This window comes from Macaca mulatta, chromosome 4 (genome assembly GCF_049350105.2).
Source record: "Macaca mulatta isolate MMU2019108-1 chromosome 4, T2T-MMU8v2.0, whole genome shotgun sequence".
Lineage (NCBI taxonomy): Eukaryota > Metazoa > Chordata > Mammalia > Primates > Cercopithecidae > Macaca > Macaca mulatta.
This window is the reverse complement of record NC_133409.1, coordinates 103,595,879-103,616,429: the sequence shown is the minus strand read 5'-3', so window position 1 is coordinate 103,616,429 and position 20,551 is coordinate 103,595,879. Positions and strand designations below refer to the sequence as shown.

At 35.0% G+C, this 20,551-nt stretch overlaps 1 protein-coding gene and 1 non-coding gene across 2 annotated transcripts in view; both read right to left on the bottom strand.

Annotated features, from left to right (window-relative positions):
- IBTK (inhibitor of Bruton tyrosine kinase) overlaps positions 1-20,551 on the bottom strand; it is a 79,921-nt gene that overhangs the window by 34,364 nt on the left and 25,006 nt on the right. The window contains exons 9-17 of the mRNA XM_015136835.3: positions 17,882-18,002; positions 15,273-15,450; positions 13,390-13,564; positions 11,238-11,840; positions 9,596-9,682; positions 8,378-8,460; positions 8,250-8,287; positions 7,691-7,787; positions 1,784-1,885 (exon numbers count right to left, since the gene is read on the bottom strand). Of these exons, the coding sequence (XP_014992321.2) occupies positions 1,784-1,885; positions 7,691-7,787; positions 8,250-8,287; positions 8,378-8,460; positions 9,596-9,682; positions 11,238-11,840; positions 13,390-13,564; positions 15,273-15,450; positions 17,882-18,002 (1,484 nt within the window). The remainder of the gene's footprint in view (positions 1-1,783; positions 1,886-7,690; positions 7,788-8,249; positions 8,288-8,377; positions 8,461-9,595; positions 9,683-11,237; positions 11,841-13,389; positions 13,565-15,272; positions 15,451-17,881; positions 18,003-20,551) is intronic.
- On the bottom strand, positions 7,212-7,314 carry LOC114677831 (U6 spliceosomal RNA). The gene has a single exon (XR_003729270.1). It is a non-coding gene; the product is annotated as a U6 spliceosomal RNA (small nuclear RNA).

Sequence of the window (20,551 nt, the reverse complement as noted above, 5' to 3'; positions counted from 1 at the left end):
AAGAAAAACTGATGAAATAATTCTATAAAATATATTAACATTGAGTTATCTATCAGAATTTATGTGGGTATATTTTTATATATATATGAAGTATATAAATATATACATATTTTGAAAATATGTACATCACAATCATACCATAATATTTTTCATGCCAGTGAAAAATCTGATATACTGTGCAAAAGATTCTGGATTTAGTTACAATCCTAGTAATATTATATATAAAGTACCCATTTTCCTAGAGACTCTCCCAGAATATTCTACCTATGTAACAGGTAACTTTCAGCTTCCTGTTCCCTCCACTATTTTTCTTAATTACTCTATCAGTACCAGCCAATAGGGGAACACAGCTGTTTTCTACATTTGGCTTCTTGCATTTCTTTTTCTTTCTCCCCTGTAATTCTATCAAAAGTTGCAACTGCTGCAGTCAATAATGGTCTCTGTCTCACTCCTGACTAACCTACATTTTCAACTAATGATGAACACAGAAATGGAAGGAATGATAAAGTCAGATCATATAAAAACTTCTTTAGAGTTGTTCACTTGGGAACAAGTATCCACATATTCCTAATAATCAGAGACCAAAGAAGTGGTAGCCTCCTTTTCCTAGGTTCTAGGAACATCAAGGAATTAATAAAGGCAACTGTGCAGCCAGAGCCATGAAAGAACATTGAGGAAGAAAAACTGTACAAGTGTAAAATATCACTTATATGTACGTCTTATACCTGTTGTATGCTGTGTCCTTTATTTTAAAATATTTTTCTTTTGTTGCTTAAAAGATCAGGGCTGTTGCTCTCTATTTAATAACCAAGGAGTAGACAGTCCATAGAGCTCAAGAAAAGTGAGAACTAAAATGCCAAAGCCAAGACAAACTCCTAGCAAGAATGAACTAGAAAAAAATTGACAGGAATTCCCTTTACACTTCCTGAAGTAGCAATGAAGCAGAACAGATAGAAGATTAGAAAGCCAGAAAGGCTGTCATGTGGAAGCTAAGCAAAGTTAACCTTTACTCTAGAGTAAGCAATTATAAATATGTAAACAGGGGAAGACGTAATTACCTCCTTAAAGAAACAGAAGTAGACAAGAGAAAGAGCATTTAAAACACTACTGTGACACTACACAGAAGGAACAGATAACAGTGACCTCAACTGCATAGTGACAGTAAGAACCCAAAGGTAGGCGAAATGTGACCAACACAGTTAAGAGGAGTAAGTTTTGACAGCTGAATGAATTTGAGTGTCAGGACCAAAATAACAAAGAAAAACTAATTTTGGATTTCAAAGCAGAGTGTCCAGGAGGACAGCCATGAAATTAACTAAAATAATGAAGAGAGTAAGAAAGAAGAGTTCAAGAAAAAAAGAGATGTGCTTTGTTCAGATATATAATGGGAAAGTTAAATTTTAAAAATCGTTGCAAATAGTAGAAAATGGGTAGCTAAAAACACCTAAAGGCAAGATCAGGGCAAGAGTACGAAAATTTCACTTTCAAACTCTCACCCTGGAAATTAGCAAATAAACTTGACACCATCTTTATTCTTCAAGGTTTTATGACATTTCAATAAAAATATTACATTTCAATTCTAAGTCGTATATACTTTCACATATTTCTACAATAAAAGTTCACTTACAAATGATGGCATGTAGTAATTTACATATTTTGGCAGGTTTTCATGGTACCAAAAAAATGGTCTATTTTACCATACATGGAATCATAAAGTCAATAAAGTAAAGTAATCCTTGATGAACCTGAAAACATACTAATACTCAAATTCAAAATTACTCACGTTTTTCAGTTAATGCTACTTCACAAATCTCTTTCAATCGGGTTATGAGAAGTTGATCAGCCACCACAAGAACACTACAAATAAAATCTACATTTTGAGATTCTAAAAAGAAGAAGAAAACACACATCACTCTTTCTTTGCATACATTATATCTAGAAAAAAAAATTTGAAGTAATGAGGACACTAGAAAAGAAATTTAAGATTATTTTCTAAATGTTGAAAGGGCAACTATAATAAAAAGTAAATACATCAAAATATATTTCTACCTTTTAGGTAGAAAGCTGACAAAACTACACCAAAATGTCTTGGTCTCACACTAGGACCACAAAATGGCCAACTTAAGTTGATCATTTCAGTCTAGAAGGCTACTAGAATGCCTGACTTGTTTATAATCTCCCATGTTGTTAGAAAAACACTTCTCAAACTAATACAAAGAGGGAAAACTCAAATCTCAGCATCATACTTAATATATATAGGGTGGGGAAATAATGCTCTTATGCTTTCTTATTTAAAATAAAATTTGTCATCTAAGAGTGCTTTTTTGTAACTATAGGAGTTCCTTAATTTAAAACAACTTTGTTGGCCAGGTGCAGTGGCTCATGCCTGTAAACTCAGCACTACGGGAGGTGGAGGCAGATGTACCACTTAAGACCAGGAGTTTGAGACCAGGCTGGCCAACACGGTGAACACATCTCTACTAACAATACAAATATTAGCTAGGTGTGGTGGCACATGCCTGTAGTCCCAGTTACTGGGGAGGCTGAGGCATGAGAATTGCTTGAATATGGGAAGCAGAGGTTGCAATGAGCCGAGATCACACCACTGCACTCGACTGGGCAACACAGTGAGACACCATCTCAAAAAAATAAAAAATAATAAAAAATAAAACAACTTTCTTGGTCCTAAGTACTACTAATGGCTTTTTACCCCTGAGCCACTGCCAAAATAAAATAAATTGAAAGAAAAAAATAACAACAACAGAGAAAGAGAAGAAAGGGAAAAAAAGATTAAGAAGAAAAAAATCTGAAATAGAAAAGAGCTTTAAAATACGAGGCAAAGATGAAGTCACTAGGAATGACAGACTAAGAACTTCTAATTCTCTCCTCTAAAAAAAAAAAAAAAAACAGTAAGACAACTGTGGAAAATTGTCATAATCAACTTTGTCAGAATTCTGAAATCAGCCAAAAGCTTATAATAATCTAGGAAGTGTTTACTTAAGAAAAGCAATTGAATCTTGTTAAGAACAGTGGGATCTGGGACACTGCAGCCTTTCCTATTCAGATCTTCCTCTCCCCTCCTCCACAGCAGTACTGAAAACCAACAGCTCCATAATCATAGTGAATCACATTGACAGCCTAGTAGCCACAGAAGAAGACAGAACAGTTGTAGAGCAATAGTATCCTTATTTGACCTGTCTGCTAGTTCCCGGAAAATCCCACTAGAATGCTTATCTTTATTTGACCTGACTCAAAGCTTGCCCAGTGACAACAGCCTTTTATCTGGGGGCAAACAATTAGCAGTAAGTAAAGTAAAGATATAGAATTAGTGATCAAAAAACTTCTACAAAGAAGACTCCAAGACTAGATGGCTTAATTGGTTAATCTGACTGAATATTTAAAGATGAATAATATAATTGATGCATTATTACAAGATAAATTAATACAATTCTCCACAAACTCTTCAAAAAGTAGAAGATGAAGAACACTTTCCAACTTAGACAAGGAGGCCAATATTATGCTGACACTAAAAACAGACAGGGACATCACAGGAAAACTAAACCAATATCCCTTACAATTAAAGATGTGAAAATCCTCAAAAAATGCTACAAAACTAAATCCAGTAACATATAAAAAGCAATTATATAATATGACCTAGCAGAATAAATCCAAAATGAAAGGATGATGCAACATATGAAAAATCAATCAATATAATACACAAAAATAAAGCATAATAAACACATGACCATCTTAAGAAAGAGAAAAACATTTGACAAAAATCCCACATCCTTTCATGATAAAAACACTCAATAAACCAGGAATAGAAATAATCTTCTTCAACCTGATAAATGGCAACAACAAAAAACCCACAAGTAAAAAGGCTGAATGCTTTTTCCTAAGATCAGAAACAAGACAAGGATGACCACTGTTGCCACTTCTATTCAACAGAGTACTAGAGATTCATCTAATCAGGGCAATTAAACAAGAAAAAGAAATAAAGCACACCCAAATTGGAAAGTCATATGTAAAACCATCTCCATTTGCAGATGACATGATATTGCATATAGAAAATCCTAAGGAATCCACTAAAAAAACTACGAGAATTAGTGAACAAGTTCAGCAAGGTTGCAGGATATAAGATCAATATACAAAAATCAATTGTAATTCTAAACACCAGCAAAGGACAATCCAAAAATAAAATTTAAAAAAGTTCCATTTAAAATAGCATTAAAAATTCTTAATAATTTTTAACTAAGAAAGAGCAAGGTTTGTACACTGAAAACTACATAAATCATTAAAAGAAATAAAAGACTTAAATAAATAGACAAATAAATGGAAAGACAGCCAGTGTTAATGGATTATAAGACTTAAATATTAAAATGGCAATAATCCCCAAGCTGATCTACCAATTGAATGTGACTCGTATTAAAATCCCAGCTGCCTTTGTTGCAGAAATTGGCAAACTAATCCTAAAATTCACATGAAAATTCAAGAAACCCAAAATAGCCAATAAAATCTTGAAATAGCAGAACATAGTAAGAAAACATACATTTCCCAATTTCACAACTTACAACAATGGTAATCAAGAGAGTGCTATACTGGCATAAACAGAGTTCATTGAAATAGAATTGAAGAGTACAGAAAAAAAACTTTAAATTTATTGTCAGCTGATTTTTGACAAAGGTGCTAAAACAATTCAATGGGAAAACAAACATATTTTCAACAAATGGTACTGAAAAAATAGGACATACAGATGTAAAAGAATAAACTTGGACCCATACCTCACAACAAATGCAAAAATTAACTTAATAAGAATGGTGGTTACTAGAGGACAGGGGATTAGGGTAATGGTGAGATACTGGTCAAAGAGTACAAAATTACAGTTATAAGATGAATGAATAGGATCTAGACCTTATATACAGCATGGTGACTACACTGATACTAATGTACTGCATACTTGAGATTTGCTGAAAGACTAGATCTCAAGTACTTTCACCACAAAAAAAAAAAAAGGTAACTATGTGAGGTGATGGATATGCTAATTAGCTTGATTGTGGTAATTATCTCTCTATATATAAATATAGATATTATATATATATATCTCAAAGCATCATGTTATACACAGTGACTATACATAATTTTTACTTGTTAATTACACCTTAATAAGACTAGGGGGAGAAATTAACTCAAAATGGACCAAAGACCTACATGTGAGAGACAGAACTATAAAACTCTTAGGAGAAAACATATAGGGTAATCATCATGACCTTGGATTTGACAATGAATTCCTAGATATGACACCAAAAACATGAGTAACAAGTCAACATAGATAATTTGGATATCATCAAATGCCTGTAATCCCAGCACTTTGGGAGGCTGAGGCAGGAGGATCACTTGAGCCAGGAGTTCCAGACCAGCCTGGGCAATATAGGGAGGCTCTGTCTCTACAAAACTGTTTATAAATTAACCAGGCATGGTGGTGCACAGCTGTAGTCCCAGTTACTTGGGACGCTGAGGTGGGAAGGATCACTTAAGCTCAGGAGGCCAATGCTGCAGTGAGCCATGACCATGCCACTGCACTCCAGCTTGGCCAATGGAATAAGACCCTGTCTCAAAAATAAAATAAAAATAAAAGTTTTTGTGTTTTAAAGGACACTTTATCAAGGAAATGAAAACAAGTCAGAGGAGAGAAAACATTCGCAAATCATATATCCCATAAGGGACTAATATCCAGACTATACAAAGAACTCTAGCAGCATCTTAAAAAAACAAATAATTGAGAAAAAAAAGTGTTCAAAGGACGTGAGTATGTATCCAAAGAAGACATGCAAATGACCAAAAAGCATATGAAAAGATGTTCAACATCATGAGTCATTAGTGAAATACAAATCAAAAGCACAATGTTGTATAGCTTCACACCCATTAGGATGGCTATAATAAAAAAAGTTGATATTAGTAAGTGTTGGCAAGGATGTGGAGAAACTGGAACCCTCACACTGTCAGTGGTAAAGTTAAATGGTACAGCTAGCCACTGTGCAGTTTGGCAGTTCCTAAAAAATTAAACATGTGACCCAGCATTTCCGCTTCTAGGTATATGCCCAAGAGAAATGAAAACATAGGCCCACACAAAAACAGGCATGAGTGTTCACAGCAGCATGATTCCTAATAGACAAGGGTAAAAACAACCCCAACATCCATCAACTGAAGAATAAATGTGTTATATCCACATAATAAATATTACTTGGCAATAAAAAAGAATGAAGTGTTGGTACCTGCTACAACACGGAAAAAATTTTAAAACATCGTACTTAAGTAAAATGAGTTAAATACAAAAGGCCGCATGTTGTTTGATTATATTTATATGAAATGTCCAGAATAGGCAAATCCATAGAGACAGAAAACATACCAGGGGTTTTCTAGGGACTGGGGATAAGAGAGAGTGGAAAGTGTCTGCTAATGGGTACAAGGTATCTTTCTGGGGTGATGAAAATGTTCTAGAATTATACAGTGATGATAGTTGCACAAATTTGTAAACATACTAAAAACTACTTATTGTATGCTTTAAAAGTGTAAGTTTTATCATGCAAATAATTTCTCGATTCTTAAAAAGAAATGAAAGAAGTAGAGAAAAACATACCATGTCTCAGTTATCTTACTCTTAAGTATACAAATCTTCAGAAATCTTGTCCTCGGTTAAACTCTATCTCCTTTACAAGACTACCCAGATTTCCTAGGCAGACTCAGAGGCTAGCTTCTTAAAAATGCACCAGCTTTTTAGAGAATTACTCTGTTGGATTATATTTGTTTTCTATACATTTGTCTTCTCCACTAAATTGAGTTTCTTGAATATAGAAAAAGGTCTATTCACTTTTTTATAATCCCCAATATACAGCTGGCGTTAAAAAAAACTAATGGAATATGACAGAACATCCGGTACCACTCCAATGACTAAACATACTTTGTAACTAAAAGTTAGTGTTTTGCCTAACAAAGTATATAAATCACCTCTCTTCATAAATTTTGGTACAATTTTTAATCTGTTTCTTTCAAGATGTGTAACCACAAAGGGGAAAAACAAGTAAGAAAGAACTTAACGCAAGTATTTGTCAAAACTATCCCTGTTGTCAATTCATTCACCTCCATCATAGAAGTAGTTGGAAATTGAACTGCTAAATCTAATTTCAACCATTACATACAATTCCTTTTTTTTTTTTTTAATGAAACGCTTCACAAATTTGCATGTCATCCTTGTACAGGGGCCATGTAATCTCTGTATCATTCCAGTTTTAGTATACTTGCTGCCGAAGTGAGCACTAATTCTCAAAGAGTTCATTTTCACGCGGGTATTGAAAACCTTCTTTTTCTGCTCCTCTACTATTAGCAATCATTCCTATTGCTTATTCTAAATTAAGCCTTTATTGGCCAGGCATAGTGGCTCATGCTATAATCCTAGCACTTTGGAAGACTGAGGTGGAATAATCCCTTGAGCCTACGAGTTTGAGACCAGCCTGGGCAACATAGTAAGACCCTGGTCTCCACAAATAATAAAAAATAAATTAAATATTTTAAAAATAAAACAAATTAAGCCTTTATTGGTGGCTTTTGTTCATTAGAAATTAAGATTCATGTTGATTTTACCATTATTCCATTATATCTGAAGTATCTACAATGTCCTAACTCTTATTAATACCTTTTATCACCACAGCTTCATCAGTATAGAGGTAGTCCAAAATAACTTTTAATATATCAGAATGTATTGGCATTTCCAGAGCTGCACAACTGGAAGCCTAAATAAAATAAGACAAAATAAAGTAAAATAATTCATTGTAAACAATAAAATATTACATTCTAATTTGGGTTATTGGTACAAAACACTCTGAACAGGAAATCACATCAAATGCAAAAGAACATAAAATTTACAAAACACATGGCTAAAATAATATTAAATTTAATTTTAAAACACAACATGAAAAAGGAACAAAAAATTCAGAAAACAAGAAACACAGTGGTGTTCCTAGTACATTTCTAAATAATAACAGGGAAATTTTTATTTAAGTAGCTTCTTGGCAATAATTTTAAATTCTAAGAGTTGCTATTTTCCAGCAGCCTCAAGCATAAATAAAGTTTAATATAAATGAAGAACTGAACTAAAATATCGAGTTCTGATTTTGAATTTCTTTACTACATAATTTCCACAAAATATAAAGAAACATAGTTACCAACCTAGGCGCTTTTTACTTAAATCTTACCTCAATCCATGAGCTACTCAGCATACTATGAAAATATTCTAAAAGGAAAAAAAAAAAAGTTCAATGCAATAAGAATAGTGAAACAATAATAGAGCAAATAAATTAGCAGCTTTAAAAAGTACACCTACCAAGTCTAGCACAAAGAACACATTTATGACAAGGAAATTCCTTTCCATCCACTGATTTCATGGTCACGTCACACAGAAATGAACTGGAAGAAAATGTTTAATTGAAGCAAGTGCAATTTCTTTACATATTTAATGAAAAAGATTATAGGATTTGGCTTAACTTTCAATTTTCTCTTAAAGGTGGCAGAGAATAAATAACTTGCAGGAATACATACAATAAAATACTTCCTCTTCTTCCACCTTAGGGAAGGTAAGGGCCTTAAAGACAGTATTTGAAAAGGGAGTCAAATACAAATATTCAAAAAGTATTTTTCTGATTTTCCTTTTTTTCTAATTTCAGACAAACTGTTAATAATACTAAGTGATATCATATTTAAGTCTCTGTAATTCACTTATTTGTAGTAGCTTATCTGGGCCAACCACAGTTGAAACAATGCCACAGTTTATCCTTCTCCAAAATCTTTCCACTTACACAGAAAGTATGAATAGCTAAAAGCAAAACTTTTTTTTCTTTGAGACGGAGTCTTGTTCTGTCACCCAGGCTGGAGTGCGATGGCGCAATCTTGGCTCACTGCAACCTCTGCCTCCCAAGTCCAAGCGACTTTCCTGCCTCAGCCTCCTGAGTAGCCGGGATCACAGGCACTCGCCACTATGCCTGGCTAATTTTTGTATTTTCTTAGTAGAGAGAGGGTTTCACCATGTTAATCAGGCTGGTCTCAAACTCTTGACCTCAGGTGATCCACCCGCCTCGGCCCCCTCAAAGGGCTGAGATTACAGGCGTGAGCCACCACGCCAGGCCCTAAAAATAAAACTTTTTAACAATATATTTAGAATAGTATATTTATTATTAAACATTTTTTATACTAAAGGAAATAATCATAATGATGAAGAGATATAATTAATTTGGTTTGAGGGCTCACAACATTTCCTAACTATAACAAGGCACAAAATTCAGGCAAGAAAAAATAAAAATTAAAAGTTCCTCTCTCTATTAGAAAGTCATCAGAAAGAAAAAACTCCTTTGATGTCTTCAGCAGTTAGTATTTTATCAATTTACTTCAACAGCTCCCCAACATTTCCAAAAATGCAGAATACTAGAAAAGGTAAGAGGGTATCTACCCATACATTTTGCTTCATATGTGGGTAAGCAGAGATCTATTTCCACATTTAAATGCCAAAATCTAGAGATGAAATGTTAATCTTCCTTTCCTTACTTACCATTTTTTCTGACTTAGCTTCAGTTTATTACCAGTTTTCTTGGCAATGACATTAATTTTTTCATTTTCAAATCTGACTCCATCTAACCTATCAAGGAGAGATAAAAATTAACAATTGATATATATAATTCCCTTACAAAAATAAACGTACAACAAAAAATCCAACAAATTAGCTTACACCTAAATATAATACTATATCCTAAAGTATCTCAACAAACCCCTACTCTGAGATAAAGAAGTATCATACTTTTTCTTCTATTTTAGTTAGAATTCAAAATAGATTAAATATTACTGACAAAAGACAATCAAAGCCATAGCACAAAGTTTTTCTTTTTCTTTCTTTTTTTTTTTTTTTTTTTTGACAAGGAGTCTCGCGCTGTCGCGCAGGCTGGAGTGCAGTGGCCGGATCTCAGCTCACTGTGACCTCCGCCTCCCGGGTTCACGCCATTCTCCTGCCTCAGCCTCCCAAGTAGCTGGAACTACAGGCGCCCGCCACCTCGGCCGGCTAGTTTTTTGTATTTTTTAGTAGAGACGGGGTTTCGCCGTATTAGCCAGGATGGTCTCGATCTCCTGACCTCGTGATTCACCCGTTTTGGCCTCCCAAAGTGCTGGGATTACAGGCTTGAGCCACCGCGCCCGGCCTTTTTTTTTTTTTTTTGAGATGAAGTCTCGCTGTGTCACCCAGGCTGGAGTGCGGTGGTGTGGTCTCAGCTCACTGCAACCACCACCTCCCAGGTTCACGTAAATCTCCTCCCTCAGCCTCCCCAGTAAGTGGGACAACAGGCATTTACCACCATGCGGAGCTAATTTTTGTAATTTTTTGTAGAGATGGGGTTTTGCCATGTCAGCCAGGCTGGTGTCAAACTCCTGACCTCAGGTGATCTGCCCACCTCAGCCTCCCAAAGTGCTGGGATTACAGGTGTGAGCCACCGCGCCCAGCCCCTTCATTACTTCTAAACAGAAAACATGATACACCCCCCTCCTCTGTTCCCACCCTACAACTAAGGTTTAACTGCCACAAGCAACATAAATACCTTAAAAAGAGAGAGAATTTCAAATAATCTGATTCATAATATGATACTATGGTATTAGGCAATTTAAATATGACAAAACCATACCAACAATATGAGATAAATATTATCTTTCCCATTTCTTATATTGAGAAACTGAGGTAAAAGAAAGAAAATTGTCCCAGCCAGGAATAATAAAGCTAAGAGACACGTATGTCTAACTTGAAAGACCTTTCCAGCATACCGCACTGCCTGCCACTCCAGATCCCTGTTACATACACAAACCAGAGTTCAAACCCACCAACAGCTTTCCCATACATTAATGTAATCCAACCAAACCAGAGTTCAAACCCAATAACAGCTTTCCCATCCATTAATGTAATCCAAGAAGTCCCAGAGATAGCTCTGCCAGCAAATGTAGGAAAGACACATCCATGTACCTCCCCCAAAAAAGGAGGGGTAGGGAGAAAGGGAGAGAGAGGAAGAGGAGAGAAAAGAGAAGAGAAGGGGATGGAACAAGTGAGAGGTGACTGCGGGAGGGGAAAGAAAAGAAAAGCAAGGAAAAAAGGGTGGGAAATTTTTTAAAGGAGGACTGAATGACGTACAGGAACAGATATAAAGGAGAAATCATACCTACTACTCAAATTACTGAAGCCAAATTCCTTTGCAACAGTTTGCAACATTCTTACAGGATCATCTCCCCTAATATTTTTTCCTTTTTTACAAGATTTAGGTTTGCTCTTCTGCCTTTCACTAACTGTTTGAGCTTGATTACTTTTGTAAACTTCAAATGCAGACTTCTGGTTATCATCTTCATGGAAATTCACTTCATTCAAATGAGAATTCAGAGTTCCCTGATATTCTTCTGGGTTTTTGTTTAAGTGTATTCTTGGTTTGAAGCCATGAGTTAAAAAGTCACAAGTATCTGTGTATATAAATTGTAAAAGGTATTCAAACATGTCAGGATGAACCTTCTCTACCACAAAGAGATGGCACCCTGCAGAATCTTCATCTTTCCGGTAAATATCTGTAAATTCTGAAGTACTGCCATCTGAAAGAAACAATTTCTGAAAAAAATCAGAACGCACTGCCAAAATATATTTGTGTGCAGGGAAGAGTCTATTGCCAACTTGAAATGTCACATCATGAATGCTGTCCATTTCATCTGTTTCCCTCAACAGTTTGCCAAACTCTTCAAAAAAGGATGATGAGGACACAGCTGGAATTTCATAAAGGCTAGAAACAAGATAAAAACAAATTATGCTTCAAAAAAAATGAAGGAAATCCTTTTCCATACCTAGCCAATTTTCCTTTAAAATGCAATTTTTTAAACAGTATTTAGAAAATTTTAAATATGGCATTTCCTAAAATACAGGAATATTGCACAAAGCTCTAGATACTGTATCATCCTTTAATTTGTTTTCTATTCCTTTTTATATTTATATTCTATTCTTCTCTCAAATTAAAATGATAAGAACTTGGCCGGGCGCGGTGGCTCAAGCCTGTAATCCCAGCACTTTTGGAGGCCGAGACGGGTGGATCACGAGGTCAAGAGATCGAGACCATCCTGGCTAACACGGTGAGACCCCGTCTCTACTAAAAAATACAAAAAAAACTAGCCGGGCGTGGTGGCAGGCGCCTGTAGTCCCAGCTACTTGGGAGGCTGAGGCAGGAGAATGGCGTGGACCAGGGAGGCGGAGCTTGCAGTGAGCTGAGATCCGGCCACTGCACTCCAGCCTGGGCTACAGAGCAAGACTCCGTCTCAAAAAAAAAAAAAAAAAAAAATGATAAGAACTAAGTTGTCTGTATCCCTGGTTCTTACAGTACTATGGGAATGCAATTACACTGTCCCAACCAACATTTCACCCTTCTCAGTAGGAAGACCAACCTTCCTGTGGTTTGCTTTGGATTGACAAGTTTCTCAGGAGATGAGACTTTCAACGCTAAAACTGGGGCAGGCCTGGGCAAACCAGGATGGATGATCACCCTACTTGCAGAATTTCCTCCCTCTTCAACAGTACCCTTGATGTTTATCTTAACCTGATACCTCTCTGCTAATGTGACTTAGGAGATTTGCACTGGGATTTACAGATGGCGCCACAACACTTCTTTTGCCAATTCTCATCATATTCAAGGGTCAGAAATTTTTGCAAACTGCCTAAGAAATATTTATAATACATTTTTCAGAATCTGAGAACCTAGGGTACATCATAAAGTATGAAAGACAAGTCAGGCGGGGTGCGGTGGCTCATACCTGTAATCCTAGCACTTTGGGAGGCCGAGGCTGGCAGATCACCTGAGGTCAGGTGGTCAAGACCAGCCTGGCCAACATGGCGAAACCCCATCTCTATTAAAAATACAAAAATTAAGTTGGGTTTGGTGGCAGGCAACTGTAATCCCAACTACTTGGGAGACTGAGGCAGGAGAATCGCTTCAACCTGAGAGGTAGAGGTTAGAGTGAGCCAAGATTGTGCCACTGCACTCTAGCCTGGGCAACAGAGCAAGACTCCGTCTTAAAAAAACTAAAAAAATAAACTTTGTGAGTGCATGTATAGATATTTTCAATATTTTCAATAAATGTCAGTTTACAAACTAAAGGAAATATTCATCACTCTGAGGATAACAAATTCTACCTCTGGATTACCCTGTAAACACGATTATGTCTAAGGTCTCTATAGGTCTTGGCAACAGCTCTTCAATTAAATTTGCACCAGGAGCTACTGAAAGCAAGAAAATTCAGTGATTGTTCCTTCTAAAAAGTGAAATTTAATATATACAAGTATACCTTGTTTTAGGATCTGACTGCAGGATTGCAAAGTTGCATCCACTTGGATCTGTGCTGACACTAACAGCTCTATGTGCAAAGGTAAGTTTCTCAAGTCGAATTCTTTCATACACACTATTTATATCAGAGACATAAGACACATCTGATGAGGAATTGTGAAGGTTTGATAAAATCTCTGTTAAAAAAAAAAACTACCATTAATCAAGGCTTTACTGAAACCACTAAAATGATTGAGAAGTAAATGGAATAGAAAAGCAGTTAGAAAACTATGGAAATCTTTTTCATATATATTCAGTGTTTTTGAAGAACTACATCCTCTCTTCAACACATTTTGCACTGAATATATTGGTTGTATTATATAGGAAATTTTTGGTGGATCGATTCTAAAATATCCATGATTCCATCTCTTTCAACAAACACATCTTCCATACTGCAACCGAAGTTACCCTTCTAAAAAGCAAATCTAGTGTCATAATAGCTTTTAAAATTCTTCAACTTAAACTTCCTGTTGCCCAAAGGGAAAAAAATTCTCCAACTTGGATTAAAAATATATAAATCTAGTGTCTTCATAATCTGCTTGTTTATTTGCTTCCTGCCTTTCTCTTCCCCCTTTCTTGCATGTATTCAGAAAATATGTGAGTGACCAAACAGGGCTACTGTGGTATCATCAGTCTGGTGATACAGTAGTGAAGAAGACAGACATGTTCCTGCTCTCATAGAGTACACAATCTAGCAGGGAAGATAGACATTACACAAATTATTATATCATTGCAAGTAAAATCAAGGTTATGAAGGCAAAGGATACAGTGCTTCCACAAAGATACGAAATTTACATGAATGAAATGATTCTGGCTGTAGTGTGAAGAATGTTTAAGGTAAACAAAGAATAGATATAAAGAGGCCATTTAAGGAATTACTGTAAATCCAGGAAAAGAATTAAAAGATGATATAGACTAGGTTGTAGCAATGAATCTGTAAAAAAGTGGAAAGATATAAGAAACATTTGAGAAAGAGAACAAAACTTGATGACTGATTAATTCTAGCGTAAGGGAAATCTGAGTGTCAAAGATAATAATTTACTGAAATAGAAAACACTGAGAAGCAGAAGTTGGAGCATGAGATCATGAATTCAGTTTCAGATCACTAAATATGTCTGACACACTTCTAAAGACTTCCATACGTTGAACCTATGTTCTAGTTACTCTCACAAATTAATTCATTTTAGTCATATGGGGCTTTACTAATCTTCCTCTGATACTCAGTCATTCCAATTTCTATGCTCTCAAGAAACTTACTATGTGGATATTAACATTAGTCTCAGTGAACTGCAAGTATTTATATACATGTCTATTGCCCCTACAAGCCTATGAGTGCCTCAGAATAGAGGCCCATTTTATATATTTTTGCATCTTTAATATTTTCCCCTATATCTGGCACATAGTAAATATATATTAAATGTTTACAGACTTGAATAATCTATAAAGAAATAAAAGAAATACAACTAAATCATTAAACTTTACGAAAGTCATTTCTCTGTGGCTTTATGATTTTGAAGAACACATTTATAATTTTCTGAGTAATTATAAACATTCTTGATTTGGTTTTGGCACACGATAACTGAGTTATTCATACAACAGGTGATTTAATGAGTGACTACAATGTGCCAGGAAATATGCCAAAGGCTAAGGATATAGAAGAATATTCATGGCCCTTGCCATTACTAACCTTACACTATAATTGGAAACAGGCATTAAAAAAACTAATCACAAAGATAAATACATAAAGGTAAAACCTAATAATACTTGTCAGTTGAACCTAATACTTGTCAAATTAAAGGATAATTGAAAGGTACTTTTACGTATCGTTCACATATATGAACTGACCTTTCTTTTCAGAACTCTTTCTTTTTTCTTCAAACCATCTCCCTCTAAATCCTTCTCCATCTTGCGTAACAAACAGAATTTCATTTTTATTTAAAGCAATATCAGAAATGAAGACCTGACGTGGATAGGCCCATCGACACTGCTTCATAGAACTGTTGACTGATCTCCAGCAAAACACCTAAAACAAAACCAAATCATATTGAAATATAAAGCAAGTAGCATTTGAACAACCAAAACCTTAAATCAAGATACCAAGAGACAATGCTGTTAAAATAAAAGCTCTCATTAGTATGTTTCAATGTTCATTCTTCCACAGAAAAGACAAATACTATAATAAAAATCAAGATGATTTTAAAGAAATATCTTTCAGAAAAGTATATTAAGCAAGCCTGAAGCATTAGAAATTATTTCAAAGGCACTCCTCTTAAGAAGTAGCAATTTCCAGTATTACTTGTTTGGGGCAAACTGATCTGCTATAATGCTAAAGAAAAACAAAATCTTAAAGCTACAACTTACAAGTCAGGCTTCCTGTAGTACTATCTCTTTACAAGAAGAATGATCCCCCTATGAAAATCCAAACTTTACTCTCAAGAAAAAAGTAAATGTATGCATAACTCAATTATATAACTAAAACAAAATCTTAGAAAAATCATTACAGAATTCAATGGTTGTAAATGGTTCTGCAAACCTCAGAGTCCCTGAAAAGTAGCTCCAGGGAACTTGCTAAGGGATGGAGAATGATGAGGGATGGAGTATCAGGCTTCCCAATCCACAGTAGCAATTGTTTTATCTGTTTCATATACTGGTACTCCAAGCACAATTTCATTTGAAAAATTAGAAGTGCTAATTTTTAAAAGTTCAATTCCCTCATAATCAAGTTAAGAAAACTAGAACACAAAATGGTTATCTGACAAGGTCACTAAAAAGTTATTCACACAAAAAGACTATACTGATTGACACTGATGCTTTTAGAGCTTGGTTTTCTTAGTGAGACTCTAGTTTGCAGGAAGTAAACACCCAGAAGTATAAGCTATATCCATTTTAAGTGATACACATCCCAAAATCAAATATAACTTTTTATACTCAACTATTTTACGTAACCCCATTTGTTTCCTTCCACTAGTACAAATTGGAGCTCTAATTCCTTTTTTTCTTCAACTTTTAAGTTCAGGGGTACATGAGCAGGATGTGCAGGTTTGTTACATAGGTAAACGTGTGCCATGGTGGTTTGCTGCACAGAGCATCACATCACCCAAGTATTACGCCCTCCATCCAACAGCTATTCTTCCTGATGTAGAGCTCTAATATTTAAACCCAGTTACTACTATTAAAATCATCTTCATTCTCCATCCCTATAATGTATGCCTGTAACGACCCAGTAGGTGGAGTTTTATGATTAATTCCTCAATTTCTAAAATGTCAAACTTTACAGCACATTATAAACCTTGGAAAACATTATTTTAATTTTATAAGTAAAACCAGAAAGTTATCTGTGTTTTTCTACCCACACTGTGTGTTTTTCAGTATCATTAGTGTATAATATATACTTTTAAATATAATTTTTAAAATCTGTATTATTTAGAGATGGCTCCCACTCTCCCACCCTTCAAAAAAAATTTAGAGATGTATTTTATATAATATACAAATACATCAATTAAAGTATATATTTCAGAAAATTTTTTTAATATTTCAAATTAATAAATTTATTAGAGAAATGTATTGGTATGTTTGCATAAGGAACTAAAATTAGAACTTTTCATTTAAGAGATAAGAAATTCCTTACACACTAGTGATCTGAAAATCTTTCATATATAATATGGATAGTTATAATGTATACACATATTATAATGCATACATTTATATAAAATTAAATCTGGAAAAAAATTTCCAACTATGCAACAAATGTATCATATTGCCTGATCTTTGCTTTTTTAAGAATAGTTATGTGAGGCCAGGCACAGTGGCTCACACCTGTAATCCCAGTAATCTGTGGGGCCGGGGAGGGTAGATCACTTGAGGCCAGGAGTTTGAGACCAGCCTGGCCAACATGGCAAAACCCCATCTCTACTAAAAATACAAAAACTAGCAAGGCATGGTGGCGCGTGCTTGTAATCCCTGCTACTCAGGAGGCTGAGACATGAGGATCGCCTGAACCCAGGAGGTGGAGGTTGCAACGAGCCAAGATCATGACACTGCAATCTAGCCTGGCCAATAGAGCGAGACTGTCTCAAAAAAAAAAAAAAAAAAAAAAAAATTTATAGTTACATTACATATCTCATATTTATGCAATTCAGCATCATTTATCAGTATTCAGTGTAAATAACATCAAAATATTTCATTTTAAGCACAATAAATAAATTTTTTGATTACAGTTTAACAAATCAGTATTGTGCAACATTAGATTAAATGTTGTCTGTCATACTATCTCTAAATCCCAGCTCCATACTAATTAGTAATGGATGCCTCAAATATACTTATTTTGGCACCCAGCAGTAATCATCAAAGTCAACAGGAATCGTCACTAACATAGCAATACATTTTCATGTTACCAGGTCTGCCATAGCTATCAACCGAGAGTAAGATTATACTTTTACATAATATATACTTACCCTTCCAGCTCCATCCATTGCAAGAATGCAAATTTGACTCCCATTTTCTTTCAAATGTTCAGGATCAACCTTGTATTCCATATGACCCCCAGACACAAGAACTTTCTTCAAGTTCAATTGTCTAGATTTAAAAAAAAAATTCTAGATTAATATGTTCTCTAAAGTACACAAGCCTAAACTTCAAGGAAGTTACTATTCAAACAATCTACAGGCAATTATTGTGAAAGGTGAAGTAAAATGATTTGGTCTTTGGTATCTCTAGGCTTCCATTCTGTAAATTTCCCCTACAAGGTGGCTGTTCCTTTCTATGGCAAGTCTTTTTCCCTCAAATGCCTTTACCCACACAAACACACACATTAAATGCCTGAAGTTCCACTTGCTAATTCAAACATTCACTCTGGAGTTTAAATAACTGGTATGGGCTGGGTGCAGTGACTCACGCCTATAATCCCAGCACTTTGGGAGGCCAAGGCCAGTGGATCATTTGAGGCCAGAAGTTCGAGACCAGTCTGGCCAACATGGTGAAACTCAAGCTCTACTAAGACACAAAAATCAGCCGGGCATGGTGATGCGCGCCTGTAGTCCCAGCTACTCGGGAGGCTGAGGCAGAAGAATCACTTGAACCAGGGAGGCAGAGGTTGCAGTGAGCAGAGATCACACCAGTGCACTCCAGCCTGGGTGACAGAGAGAGACTCTGTCTTAAAAAATTAATAAATAATAAACAAATAACTAGTATAGCTATAAGCTCCTAAGTGCATCTGTATTTTAACAGAAAAGACAAATTTTAAACCTCAAAATAGAAATGCTTAATTTCAAAAACGGCTAATCCTAAACAGATATGGCTACCATGAAAATCATCTGTACTGCTATTCAATAACTCATTCATTAGCTACACATTTCATTATATCTGCACATTTGATGTGCATAGCAATATATGAACTCTGCCTGCTGCTACTCCAATGACTGTTCTCCCTTTTAAAGGAAAAAGAAACTTTTCAAAATTACTATATTGTATAACTTAATCTGTAACAAAATAATTTACTTAATGTAAACTTGGATATAACATATTTATGTGATTTAATGTTATATAGGCAAGTTTTATAAATGTTAACTAAAAATACAACTTAATATCTTACATATCACCTCAAACTCAGGAAAAAATCTATTTACTCAGTTTTAAGAAACATATTCACATTTTCATGTTTATATAACTAAAATATAACCTAAAATTGAAGTCAAAAGTAACTTTCTGCCAGGTACAGTGGCTCACACCTGTAATCTCAGCATTTTGGGAGGCCAAGGTGGACGAATCATGAAAGGTCAGGAGTGCGAGACCAACCTGGCCAAAATGGCGAAACCCCATCTCTACTAAAAATACAAAAAAATTTGCTGGGCATGGCAGCAGGTGCCTGTAATCCCAGCTAATTGGGAGGCTGAGGCAGGAGAATCGCTTGAACCTGAGAGGTGGAGGTTACAGTGAGCGGAGATCATGTCACTATACTCCAGCCTGGGCAACAGAGCAAGACAATGTCTCAAAAAAAAAAAAAAAAAGGAACTGTTATACAAAGAAGGTAAGTTTTTACAAACTGATAGACATTTTCTGTTCATGAGTACCTTCATGGATGGTATCTGTTTTACATTATCAAAAGTATTTTGTTGCATTTAAATTTAAATCCCTAATTGTTTTAAAAGTTAGACAGCTATTCTCTAGAAATCCTGTACACAACTGCTTCCACTAGTTGAGCTATCCACTTCCAAGAATCATTTATATTTGCACGAAGACCTATTTCAGTACTTGTATTTATTTAAACTAATAATGTATATATTTATAATGAATTTCTCATAGTAAAACACTATATAAATGGTAAAATATTAGTCTGAAACCTGTCTATAAAAGTTGAATACTTTGGAATGACACAATAAATATGCGCAGCAAAAAACTGTCAATAAATTATCAATTATAAAAGATTCAAAATGTATTAAAAATGTAGAATTCTGCACTTACATTACTGCACAATTGTTTTTAAGCACTGGTTCCTTAAATCATTCAAAATGAAATGACAGATGACACATTATGAGTATGGTTTATATGAAAAGACAGGGAATTCCAGTTGGTGCACCCACCCATACTCAAAACTTTATAAGGCTGGAAGCAGTGGCTCACACCTATAATCCCAGCACTTTGGGAGGCTAAGGCAGGAGGGACGCTTGAACCCAGGAGTTCAAGACTAGCCTGGGCCACACAGCGAGAACCTGTCTCAATTAAAAAGAAAAAAAAACACTTTATGATTCTCTGCTTTGACTTGTCAACCAACTGCTACTTTACTGCATTCCATTATAACATTTTTTAAATATATATATACTTATCAGTTATAAACACTGAGTCTGGTTAGAGGGCTCATGACATATGATTATATTTTAAAGACAAATACACGTATAATGTAAAAAAGGCTACAGAGAAACCAATGATAAGAGTGTCACAAATCAAGAATTAAGATTAATATATTTCTGTGCACTGAAAGCATAAAAAAAGAAAAAACATATATCTCATATATAACTACATATTAAACATAATTCAGAAATACCACTTTACAACTTACACAGAAATTTTATATATATTCACTAGATCCATGCCAAAAGACAAAAATGAAAGACAAAAATTCCTGATGT